Source organism: Aureococcus anophagefferens, assembly GCF_000186865.1.
Source record: "Aureococcus anophagefferens unplaced genomic scaffold AURANscaffold_4, whole genome shotgun sequence".
NCBI classification, from domain to species: Eukaryota; class Pelagophyceae; order Pelagomonadales; family Pelagomonadaceae; genus Aureococcus; species Aureococcus anophagefferens.
Genome location: NW_008705564.1, coordinates 247,574 through 259,156, shown reverse-complemented (window position 1 = coordinate 259,156; position 11,583 = coordinate 247,574). Strand labels below are relative to the sequence as shown.

Here is an 11,583-nt window from a genome sequence, read left to right as displayed (position 1 = left end):
CGCAGACGAACGTCGACGCCACGGCCGCCCGGGGCAGCCGCTCGTAGAGGTTGCTCTGCGGCTGCGAGCCCGCCGCCCAGGCCTCGTCGCGCGCCGCGGGGCTCGCGAGCCCCGGGGGCTGCGCCGGCGCCTTGCCGCGCGCCGCTTTCGTGTTCATACTCCGTCGCTTTTTTCAAGTTTGTTCAAACCGAGGTGCATCAACATCATCGTTTTCCAGACCCAAGCTGATGTTGGCTCGCTTCGCCTCGCCACTGAGCCGGCCGCGGCGCGAAGCCACAGCACCGGACGCTCGCCGAAGGTGAAGCGGCAGGCTCGGCTTGGGGCTGTCGTTGTTCGAGGCCTTTTTCGTGCTTTGGCCGGGGGTGTCGAATCCCCGCGTCCGCCGCCGACGCGCACACTTCACGTATTTACAGAGCGGCCGCTATGTCGCCATCATGTCGAGGAACTCGTCGCGGTTGATCCTGTAGTCGCCCTGGCAGTCGACCTCGAGGATCATGTCCTTGATCTGGTCCATGGTCAGGTGCTCGTTGAGGCTCCGCATGACGCGGTCGAGGTCGTTCGCGTCGAAGTACTGCTTCCGCTCGCTGTCGAAGAGCTCGAAGGCCTCCTGGATCTTCTCCATGTTGAAGGCCGCCTCGAGCTGCTCCTCCATGACCTGCGGCGGGCGCGCGCGTCCCCCGACCGCCGGCGCGCCGATCCCCGGACGCGGCGCGCGCGCGTGCGAGAAGCCGTGGAACTCGACCTTGCCGTGGACGGGCTCCATCTTCGTCCACATCTCCTTCCACTCGTGCTCCGTCGGCGCCATGCCCAGGGCGCGCATGACCTTGAACACTTCCTTTTTTCGCAGGCTCGGCTTCTTCTCCGCGATCAGGTTCCACGCCTCCTTGATCTCGGCCTGCCGCTCGGGGGTGACGAGCGTGAGGTTCGCCTTCATGGTCCGGAGGCGGGGGGCGCGGGCGGCGCGGGCCGGCGCAGCGTGGCGGAGCTTTTTTGCTTGCGTCGAAGGTCGACGATGGGGCACTGTCGTTTTTTTGCCACTGGCGGTGCAAGTGTCGCACGATGAGCTCGAGCTTGTCGCGCCTCGCACGCTGCGAGCGGCGGCTCCAGAACACGCACAAATGTCTCGCGAGCCGTAGAACTCGCTTCTCGAGCCTCGCGAGCCGCAACTGGCAGCTGCAGAAGCAACAGACGGCGGAGGCCGTGCTCCGGCAGACCGCGGCGACGACGCCGGCCCGCTTTCGCACCTTCGTGGAGCGGTGGGTCGGCGCCGACGACGACGAGCTCTACGAGGCCCGCGGGCAGACGCTGCGCGCGCGCGGCGACTACCCGGGCCTCGGCGAGGCCGCGCGGCGCGACGAGCGGCCGGCGTGGGCCGGCGGCCTCGAGGCGGCGGCGCCGGCGATCCGGGCCGAGTACGAGGCGGCCGCATTGCGCGGCGGCCACGAGCCTTTTTTTGGCGGCGACTACGGCGAGCAGTACGACGGCGTGCCCCTCGCGGCCGGCGGCGCGCTCGCGGCGGGCGCCGCGGAAGCTTTTCCCGGGACCGTCGCGGCGCTGGCGACGGTGCTCAGCGCCGAGGGCGAGGGCTTCGACGGCGCCATGCACATCGGGGGCACGCGCCTCGCGTTCTTCGCGCGGCAAGGCCCGCGGTCGAACGTCGCGCCGCACAGCGATTTGTGCAACTACCTGCTGACGGCGCACCTGGGATTGATCGTGCCCGGCGGCTGCTCCCTCTTCTTCATGGGCGGCGCGCCGCCCGTGGCCTGGGAAGCCGGCGCGCTCGCGCCCTTGCTCCAGACGTCGTTCACGCACGCGGCGGTCAACGACTCCGACGAGGCGCGGGTGATTCTGTACTTCGATTTTTTTCATCCGGACCTCGACGCCGCGGAGCGCGCCGCGCTCCAGCTCTTCGAGCGGACGCGCAAGGCCGACGAGGCCGCCTTCTTCGCCGACGCGCCGGCCGACGACGCGCCGCCGCCGTGGGGCGACGACGCGCCGCCGCCGTGGGGCGACGACGCGCCGCCGCCGGAGCTCCTCGCGCGCCTCGCCCCGCGGCGGTAAGTTGCCTACGCTAGACGCCCGCGGGCAGCCCGTCCGCCAGGTCGCGGATCATGTTCTTGTGGTGGCTCTCGAGCGTGCCGCCGCCGATTTCGAGGAGCTTCGCGTCGCGCCAGAGCTGCTCGACCTGGTACTCCGCGACGTAGCCGTAGCCGCCGTGGACCTGGATCGCGGCGTCGGCGACCTCCTTGGCGACGGTCGTCGCCTACAAGACACGATGTCGTGTTCATCATTTCGAAACTAGCGACTCTGGTGGTCGCGAAGAGCTTGACGCCGTCGGTGTCGAGGCGGTTGCCCGCGGTGCGGAGGTCGAGGTTCCCCGCCGTAGCGTAGAGGTAGGCGCGCGCGGCCATGAGCTTCGCGTAGCTCTCGGCGACGTGGCGCTGCATCTGGCCGAACTCGGCGATGGGTCGGCCGAAGGCGGCGCGCTCGGCCGCGTACTTGCCCATGCGGTCGACGCAGCGCTTCGCGATGCCCACGGCCATGGCCGCGAGGATGACGCGCTCGAGCTCGAGGTTGCGCATCATGCAGAGCGCCGCGCCGTTCCACTCGGAGACGAGATCCTCCTTGGGCACGACGCAGCCCTCGAAGACGAGCTCGGCCGTCGGCGACGCGCGCATGCCGAGCTTGCCCGTGATGCGCTGGCCGAGCGAGAAGCCCGGGGTCTCCGGCCCCACGTGGAAGAGGCTCACGTCCGCCTTGCCCGGCCCCGTCCGCGCGTAGACCAGCGCGCCGTCGCCGAGCGTCTCGGAGTCGACGCAGCCGTTGGTGATCCACATCTTGGACCCGTCGAGCACGTAGTGGTCCCCCGCGTCGACGGCGGCCGTGCGCATGCCGAGCACGTCCGTGCCCGCGCCGGGCTCGGACATGGCCTACGGTGCACGACGTTCACGAGTTTTTGTCCTTTTCCCGGCCAAAGTCTCTCGAAGGTGCATGATGGCGTCCTTTTCCCGGCCAAAGTCTCTCGAAAGTCGTCGCGGCCGCGGGACGCCGGACGTAACCATCGCGCAGACCTTGGACCCGTCGCAGGCGCCGGGGAGCCAGCGCCGCTTCTGGGCCTCGGACGCGTTCACGTTCACGTTGTTCACGTAGAGCATGGCGTGCGCGAGGTAGCTCAGCGCGAAGGCCGGGTCCGCGGCCGAGAGCTCCTCGCTGACGACGCACGCCGCGACGGCGTCCATGCCGCTCCCGCCGCAGGACTCGTCGGCGGTGACGCCCAGGAGGCCCAGCTCGCCGCAGCGCGCGAAGAGCGCGCGGTTGAAGTGCTCCTTTTCGTTGTACTCGGCGCGCTGCGGGTCCACCTCCTGCTCCGCGAACTGGCGCACCATCTGGCGCAGGGCCCCGTGCTCTTCCGTCGGGTTGTACATGTTCGTCGTCGCGCCTTCCGAGTCCAGGGCGGCTGCGCTCGAGAGCAGGCGCCGGACAGGGGCTCGGAGGCTCCGGAGGCTCCGTGTTGAGAGAAGCATCGTGATTGAGAAAGCGCGGCAACGAGCTTTCTTGTACGTCAAGTTGATCTGAAGCAGAGTAAAAGCAAGCATGCGCCATCTCATTTTTGCGCTGCAATGCTCGGCCCTATTTGCATTGCGCATCGATACAACATTGCGCATCGAGCCATCAGCGTTGCGCGTCGAGCGCAGGAAGGCGCTCGCGGCGGGCTGCGCGGCGGTGAGCGCGGCACTAGGCACTCGCGCCGCGGCCGCGCCGCCGCGCCGCGTGCTCGTCGCCGGCGCGTCGGGTCGCAGCGGTCGCGAGGTCGTGAGATCTTTGGCCGCCGCGGGCTACGAGGTCGTGCCCCTCGTGCGCAACGCGAGCCGCTGGCGCGACGTCGCCGGCGCGGCGTCGTTCAGAGTCGTCGAAGCGGACCTCACCGACGCCGCGTCGCTCGCGCCGGCGCTCCGAAACGTCGACGACGTCGTCTGCGACGTGGGCTTCGTGCCGACCTTTGACGCCGACGCGGACCGGCGCGCCGCCTTGGCCGTCGACCGCGACGGCGTCGTCGCGCTCGTCGATGCGGCAGAAAAAGCAAGGCTCCCGGGCCGCTTCGTGCTCGTGTCGTCGCTGCTGACCGGCGCGGAAGCGGCGCGGCGCGCGAACCTCAGCTACCGCATGCTCAACAAGCTCGGCAACGTCGTGGAGGCGAAGCGCGCCGCCGAAGATCGGCTTCGAGCGTCCGCCCTCGACTTCGTGATCCTCCGCCCCGGCGTCTTCGTCGACGACGCGCAGGGCGGTCTGGTCTTCGCCGGCGAGGACCGGTTCCTCGGCGAGGCCGACGACGCCCGGGGCCTGAGCCGCGTGTCCTGCAAGTCGCCGTTCTTCGCGTCCTCCGGCGCCGCCTGCGGCGTCACGCGGGGCCAGCTCGCGGACGCGTGCGTCGCCGCGCTGGCGGACCGCGACGCCGGCCGGCGGACGGTCGAGGTCGTCGCGCGGCCCGGGGCGGCCGGGATCGTCCGGCTCCCTTAAAACCGCCCCCCTACTGGTCGCCCGCGTTCTCCTTGCCCTCGTCGAGCTTGTCCGCGACGTCGATCGTCGCGCCGTCGGGCACGCCGAAGTAGGCCAGGGTCATGGCGTCGTCGTCGAGGGTCACGGGCCAGGCGTCGGCCTCGGGCTTGAAGTAGAGGACGACGTCCGCGTCGCCGAGCTTGAAGAGCTTCTTCGCGAGGCGCTTCACGAGCGCGACCTTCGCGGACCCCGGGAGCTTTTTCGTGACGGGCTCGAGGTGGCAGGCCTCGGCGGCGACGCAGCGGAGCGTGACCTGCACGAGGTTCGCCGCGAGGCCGCCGGCGCCCGCGGCCGCGTCCTTGGGCGCGTCGTTCGGGTCGCCGTGCTTCGCGACGAGCGCCGCGAGCCGCGGGTGGTCGGACGCCGGCGCGCCGCCGGCGACCTGGGCCGTCGCGATGCGCACGTAGCGCTTCTCCGCCTCGACGCGCTCCTTGCGGCTCACGTCGGCGCCGTTGAGGTGGCGCACCGTCGGCAGGCGCGCGACGAGGAGCGCGCGCGCCTCGGACGCGCCGAGGGACGCCGTGACGGCGTTGTCGCGGCCGAAGCGCAGCTTGCCGAGCTTCGGGCACGACGCCACGAGCGCGTCGACGTCGGCCCAGCGCTCGACGCCGCAGCCCGACAACGCCAAAGCCTCGAGGCCCGCGAAGACGGACGTTCCGAGGCCCGCGAGCTCCGGGTTCTCGGACGCGTGCAGCTCCGCGAGCCTCGGCAGCGCGGCCAGCGGCGCCGCGTCCGCGAGCCCCGTCGCGGCCAAATCCAGGAGCTCCAGCCGCGGGAAGGGCGCGGCGCCGACGCCGTCCGCGCAGACGTCGTTGTTCGCGACGTGGAGCACCCGGAGGCCGCCGCACGCCTCGCCCAGGCGCGCGACGTCGGCCCAGCCCCGGAGGCCGACGCCGTTCGCCGCGAGGCTCTCGAGCTTGGCCAGCGCGCCCAGGTCGCCCGCGCCGTCCCAGCCCAGCGCGTTGCCCGACACGTCCAACATCCTCAGCGACGGGCACGCGTCGACGATCTCCGCGACGTCCGCCCAGCGCCGCAGCAGGTTGCACTGCAGGTCCAGCGCGACGAGCGTCGCGAGCTGCGCAAAGTCGCCCGGACCGACGTCGCCCAGGCCCCGGACGCCGCGGCAGCGGAGCATGGCCGCGTCGACCCGGCCCTCGTCGAGCTGCTGCTCCGCGCGCACCTTCAGTTCGCCGCAGAACTCGATGGCCTTCGTGTTGCCCCGCTTCGTGTAGGCCTTGTGCTCGAAGTGGCCCCCGGGCGCCTCGACGGGCGCGTCCATGCCGACGTACTTGGCCCGGAGCGCCGCGACGAGGCCGCCGCCGCCGTCGACCTTCGACGGCTTGACGAACGACCCCGCCGTCGCGCCGCAGCGGAAGTAGCGCACGCGCTCGCCCGTCGCGTCGTCGACGACGGAGCCGTCGTGCTTCCCGCGCGTGCCGTCGTCCCACTCGACGCCGACCCAGATCGCACCGGGATCCTTCTTCGACGTGACCACGGGGCCCACGTAGCGCACCGTGCCGCGGAACTCGACGCCGTCCTTGACGCGCTGCCCGACCTCGAAGGGCTGCGACGCGACGACGGCGGCCATGTTTGTGCGCGCGTCGGTCGCGTTCGAGCTGGTGGTCGCGCGCGAGCTCGAGCGCGCGAACCGCCGCTGTGGTGGTGCGCCGCGGGCTTTGCCGCTCGCCTGCAGCGCCGGGGGGTCGCGCACCTCGCGACGTCCGCGCGGACCTGACGCGCGTCTCCGGCGCGCGCTTCTCGCTCGCCGCGGGCGCGCTCTCGCCCGGGGCGGGCTGCCAGGCGCCGTCGCCGGACCTCTGCGGCCGCGCGCCGCCGCTCCCCGACGGCTTCAAGGCCGACGCGGCGCGCGTCTTCGACGCGACCTACGACGCGCTCCTGCCCTACATCGAAGAACTTTAAGCGGGCCCGCGCGAGCCACGTGGCGCGGGTCCGTCGCGGACCGGGGCCCATGAGCGGGGACCGCGCCGGGCTCGCCCGGTCGTCGTCGCCGCCGGCCGCGCGGGACCTTAGGCTGCGGGAAGGCCTGCAGGAGGTCGGGTGGCGCCGAGCTCTCGGGAGAGGTACCTAGATCTACGAAGCGATCGCTGCCGTCCGCGTCGGCCGCGAGCGCGCCGTTCATGCGGTCGAGGAAGGGCGCGCGCGTCGCGTCCGCGATGGCGCGCCACGCGTCCCGCGTCTCCCGCGCGAAGCCGCCCGCGGCGCAGGTCGCGGCGTCCAGCACGCACGCCTCATGCGAGGCGGCCCATGAGCGGGCCTCGCCACTCCTCGCCACCCCTGGTGCCAGCAGAGAGCCAAGGCAGGCGCGTAGGCGGGGTAGGCCTCGGGGTGCGTCGCCTAATGCGCTAGAGAGAGAGAGCCACAGCTCGCGCGGAGGCAGCGGCGAGGGGTTTTCCTCAAGCGGGTAAATTTGCCGTGCGCCTCGAAGACGCGAGCCGCCCCGCCCGCTTCATCCTTATAGTGCCGCCCCGCGTCCCGACATGGTGACCAACACCTTCTCCCTCGCTCGACGGTTCGACCTGGCGCCCGGGCGACGAGCGAATCAAACGGCTCCGCCGTGCGCTCGTATGGCCTCGCGGCGCGCCGTAGCCCGCCCGCGCCCCCCGTCGGGGGGACGGGCAGACCCCGGCCACCGCCGGCCTGGGCGGCCGGCGGCGCGTGCCGCGCAGCCGGTCCGACGCCGTCCGACGCCCGACCGGTCTTTCCGCTCGACGACGAGGTCGCGCGCGCGAGAGAGAGACCCCGGCGTCGCCGCGCGCCGCGGCGCGTTGCGCACGCCTCGCCTGGCGCGGAGACCATCGCCGACACACGCGCGCGTCCGTCGATCGTCGCCGCGGAACGCGTTCCCGACCCCGCAGCCGCCCGCAGGCATCGCGAGTTCAACCATGAAGATCTCCCCTGCGCTCCTCGTCTTCCCCCTGATCGTCGCCGCGGCCACGGAGTCCGTTACGGCCAAGTCACCGATCGAGAAGTTCGACGCCGGGAAGGGCGACCCGGTCTTTGAGGACCTCCTCCAACCGGCCGCGCGGCGCCGCGCGCTCCAGCCGGGCGAGGGCAAGACGATCAAAACTACAAAGAGCAAGACGGTCAAAACTACTCCGCAAAACCGAATCAGCGCAATGCTCAAAAACCATCGCGTTGTGGGCAAAGATTCTTCGAGGACTCAGCACGGTAGTACGCAAAACACCAAACATGGCGTCATCGCAAAGCCCGAGCGTTTACCCGTGGGCTCAATTAACCGAAACCTATTATTCAACCAGTATGGTCTTGAGGAGTACGCTTTCGCCCAACAGTCTCGCATGCCCACCTCGTGGCGTCTAGTATCCTCGCCATTTCGACAAGGCTCGCGTTGTATGGTCGCCAAGTATCGACATTGTGCTGGCTCGTGCATGTGGAAGGACAACAAATTCGTGCATGTGGAAGGACAACAAATGCGAACGCTGGAGGCATAAGAATGATGCGTGCGAGGTCGACGAATGTTGCATGAACTGTTGGCCCATGGTAACGAAAATTGATGGGCGTACATTGCAGAATTACTGGGATAATTTGGAAGATGAATGTCGCTCAAACGCACCATCCCGACATCTGGTCATGTTTGTAACGTTCGTATGTGGAACCACAGGCCCACGTCGTGCTATGAGCCCATTGAAGTATAAGGTCTGCTTGCAAAACCACCTCACAATATTTTCATACGAGCCCCTGTCTGACCACGTGCAAATGGCGCCTTCGATGAACGTCATCGTACCTTACACCACCGTTGGTAAGGTGCGCCCCGTCTCGACATCCTTGAGGCCATGGCGGTACATGGGGTCGTTCCACGTGGCGAAGGGCAATCGGCTCAAGATCCGTACAGATCTAGCCGCTTATCTCAGGCGTCCAGGGCATCACCATTCGGGAACCAAGACTTGTGGGGGTCGAAGTAGCGTGAACGCGAGTGACGATTGCACCACGGCCACCGCTGATTTCTGCCTCGAACCACCAGGAGACACGCCGACTCGGTCTCACTTCTAGTGAAGCGTGGGCATCACCACACTGGGCATCACACACCTGAGCATCACACTCACACCTGGGCATCACACCAGAACTGGGCATCACACTCGCCCGAGGTAGTCTGTACTAGATGGCTACTACATCATCGGTAGGCGACGTCCCAGTGGATTTCCAACTGCCGCGGCAGGGAGGCGCGCGGCGCGGCGGTCACGATGACGGTGGCGACGACCTGGTAGTCCTTCCGCCAGGGGACGCCACCCCGCACGCGGCGCGCGAGGCGTCGCAGCTGCGGCGATCGTTCTTCAAATCGGACCTCGGCGCGACGACCGCGATGAGCAGGTGCGAGCATTCGTTAAAACTCTCAAAAAAAGAAGTCATCGCCATTGGGCCGCCCCGCGCCCCTGCGCGCGAGAACCCCGCCGGCATAGACGCCGGAGAACGTGTCGGAACAACCGCGCGTCGCCGCAGTGGCGCCAGTCCTCGACCAGACGCCTACCGCGTGGCAGCCCGACCCGCGCCGCCGCCGCCGCCCACGGCCCGACGAGGGCTGCCCAGCGCGCACCGCACGCCGCGGGCGCCACGCCAGGGCCGCGACGAGCGCGACCGGAAGCCGGCACGCCGTCCGGCGCAGCCTCTGGGCCGGGCCATAGCATCGGAAATCGGTGCAGTAATAGCAACGTCCGATCGGGTGGCCAGAAACAAGCCTGCGCGTTTGTTTGACTCCGGGTTGCACTTTAATTTCGCCGCTCGGCCCAGGCCAAAACACCGAGCATCACACCCGGGGCCCGAAAACACGCGGACCGAGGGTCACACTGGGCATCACACCAACACACCTGGGCATCACACCTGAGCATCACCCGTCCCTAGCTGGATCCCCATGGGCTGCGCGTGCCCCGACCAGGCAAAAGCCCTGCTCAGCAACGAGCTCCACCGCGAGTGGGGCACCACCGCCGCGAAGTACCGCGCGCGCTACCTGATCTCGGAGTCCGGCCTCAAGTTCGCCGACGGCACCTGGAAGTCCAAGGCCCGCGCCCTCTCCCACCGACTCGAAGACGACGCGCGCCGCCTCGCGGACCGCGCCGCCCTCGCCACCCTCACGACCGACCTCCGCCGCGACGGTTAGGGGGCGGCCTCCGGCCGCCACCTGGCTCGGCGGCCAAGGTAAAATTGTACCCCACGACCCCCCTGGATAGGCACCGCCACAGCCGCGCGGCTCGCCGAGGAGCACCACCGAGCCGCGCCGCCTCGCCGGACTCCAAGGCCGCGCGCATCGCCGCCCGCCGCCCGCCCGAAGGACCCACGACTCCCACCATGTCGTCCACGGACTTGGTCGAACACGTCGCGAAGCGGCCGCGCACGGAGCTCATCATCCCGGCGACGTCCGTCACGGCGGGCAACGCGCAGCTGAGCCTCTACGACGACGACGACGACGAGGAGGAGCCGCGGACGTCCGGGCTCCAGGCGCCGATCATGCTGCTCACGGGCCAGGAGGCGGCGGTCTACGCGTTCAGCTTCGGCCCCACCGGCGAGTTCGCGGCGTCGGGCGGCGCGGAGCGCGCGATCTACCTCTGGGAGGTCTACGGGGACTGCGCGAACTACAACGTGCTCCGGGGCCACAAGAACGCGGTTTTAGAGCTCTCCTGGCTCCGCGACGGCCGCACGCTCGCGAGCGCGTCCGCGGACGAGTCCGTCGCGCTCTGGGACTGCCACGCGGGCAAGCGGAAAAAAAAGTACGCGGGCCACGGCGGCGTCGTCAACGCCGTGCGGGCCGCGCGGTCCGAGGACACGCTCGTGAGCGGCGGCGACGACGGCTGCTGCGTGCTCTGGGACGCGCGCGAGCGCCGGTCCGTCAAGACGCTCGCCGGAGACTACGCGGTCACGGCGGTCTGCTTCGACGAGGACGCGTCCCGCGTCTTCGCCGGCGGCCTCGAGGAGTCGGTCAAGTGCTGGGACCTGCGCATGGACGACGTCGTCTACGAGCTGCGGGGCCACGCGGACACGATCACGGGCCTGTCGCTGTCGCCGGACGGCACGAAGCTGTTGAGCAACGCGATGGACGCGAAGCTCCACTGCTGGGACGTCCAGCCCGCCGCGGGCGAGGACCGGCTGCTGACGACCTTCGTGGGCCACCAGCACGACTTCCACAAGAACCTCCTGCGCTGCAGCTGGTCCAGCGACGGCGAGAAGGTCGCGTGCGGCTCCAGCGACCAGGTCGTCCACGTCTGGGACGTCGCCACGGCCGAGGAGCTCTACTACCTCCCGGGCCACAAGGGCTCCGTCAACGAGGTCGACTTCCACCCGAAGGAGCCCATCCTCGGCTCGGCATCCTCCGACAAGACCGTCTACCTCGGCGAGATCGCCTAGGGGGAGGGGGGTGCTAACGTCGCGTCGCCGTACTCGGACTCGCCGAGTGCACACGGAAACACGCGCACCGCAGGCGCTGCTTACGGCGCTGCGGCGGCCTCTCAAGTACATGTTGCATTCAAAGTGAAGTTTCGCTTCGGAGGTGATATGGACGGCTTCGACGAGGGTGAGGCGCCGGACCAGCCGCAGGAATTGGTCCGCGAGCCGCCGCGCGCGCTGTGGTCGCCCATGTGGAGACGCATGAGCCGCCTGCTCCGGCGCGCGGCGCCAGCAGCAGCGGACGACGCGCCGCCAGAAGAAATAGAGGTGGAGCCGGAGCCGCCGGTCGACACGCGCACCTTCGCGCCGTGGGCGCGCCTGCCGCCGGAGCTCGCGACGCACGTCCTGTCGCTCGTGCCCGCGGCGTCGCTCGCCGCCTGCGGCCGCGCGTCGCGAACCCTCCGCGACGCCGCGGCCGACGAGAACCTGTGGCGATTCCACGTGCGCGACTTCTGGCGCGACAAGTGGGACCCGGCGCTCGGGCGGCGACCAGCGTCCTCTGGCCATGACGATTTTCGAGAGCGTTTGACCGGGGAAACGATGAAACTTCGGTAGGCGGCGGCGCTGGTGGACCTGTCTGTGCCCCGCGCGGCCCCTCGACGACGACGACGACGG

The 11,583-nt window shown here is 69.7% G+C and overlaps 3 protein-coding genes across 3 annotated transcripts; 1 reads left to right on the top strand and 2 right to left on the bottom strand.

Moving 5' to 3' along the window:
- Positions 1–421: 421 nt before the first annotated feature.
- Positions 422–934, bottom strand: AURANDRAFT_22351 (hypothetical protein; the record flags this gene model as incomplete). The annotated part of the gene is made up of 2 exons (XM_009035965.1): positions 422–616; positions 683–934. 2 exons carry the CDS (start codon positions 932–934, stop codon positions 422–424), a joined length of 447 nt encoding a protein of 148 aa, XP_009034213.1.
- Positions 935–2,071: 1,137 nt separating this feature from the next.
- On the bottom strand, positions 2,072–3,425 carry AURANDRAFT_58729 (hypothetical protein; the record flags this gene model as incomplete). Its single annotated transcript, XM_009035964.1, has 3 exons — positions 2,072–2,263; positions 2,331–2,930; positions 3,060–3,425. 3 exons carry the CDS (start codon positions 3,423–3,425, stop codon positions 2,072–2,074), a joined length of 1,158 nt encoding a protein of 385 aa, XP_009034212.1.
- A 6,451-nt stretch (positions 3,426–9,876) lies between these two features.
- Positions 9,877–10,929, top strand: AURANDRAFT_22631 (hypothetical protein; the record flags this gene model as incomplete). Its single annotated transcript, XM_009036456.1, has 1 exon — positions 9,877–10,929. The coding sequence occupies one exon, from the start codon at positions 9,877–9,879 to the stop codon at positions 10,927–10,929; it is 1,053 nt and encodes a 350-aa protein (XP_009034704.1).
- Between the last annotated feature and the right edge of the window lie 654 nt (positions 10,930–11,583).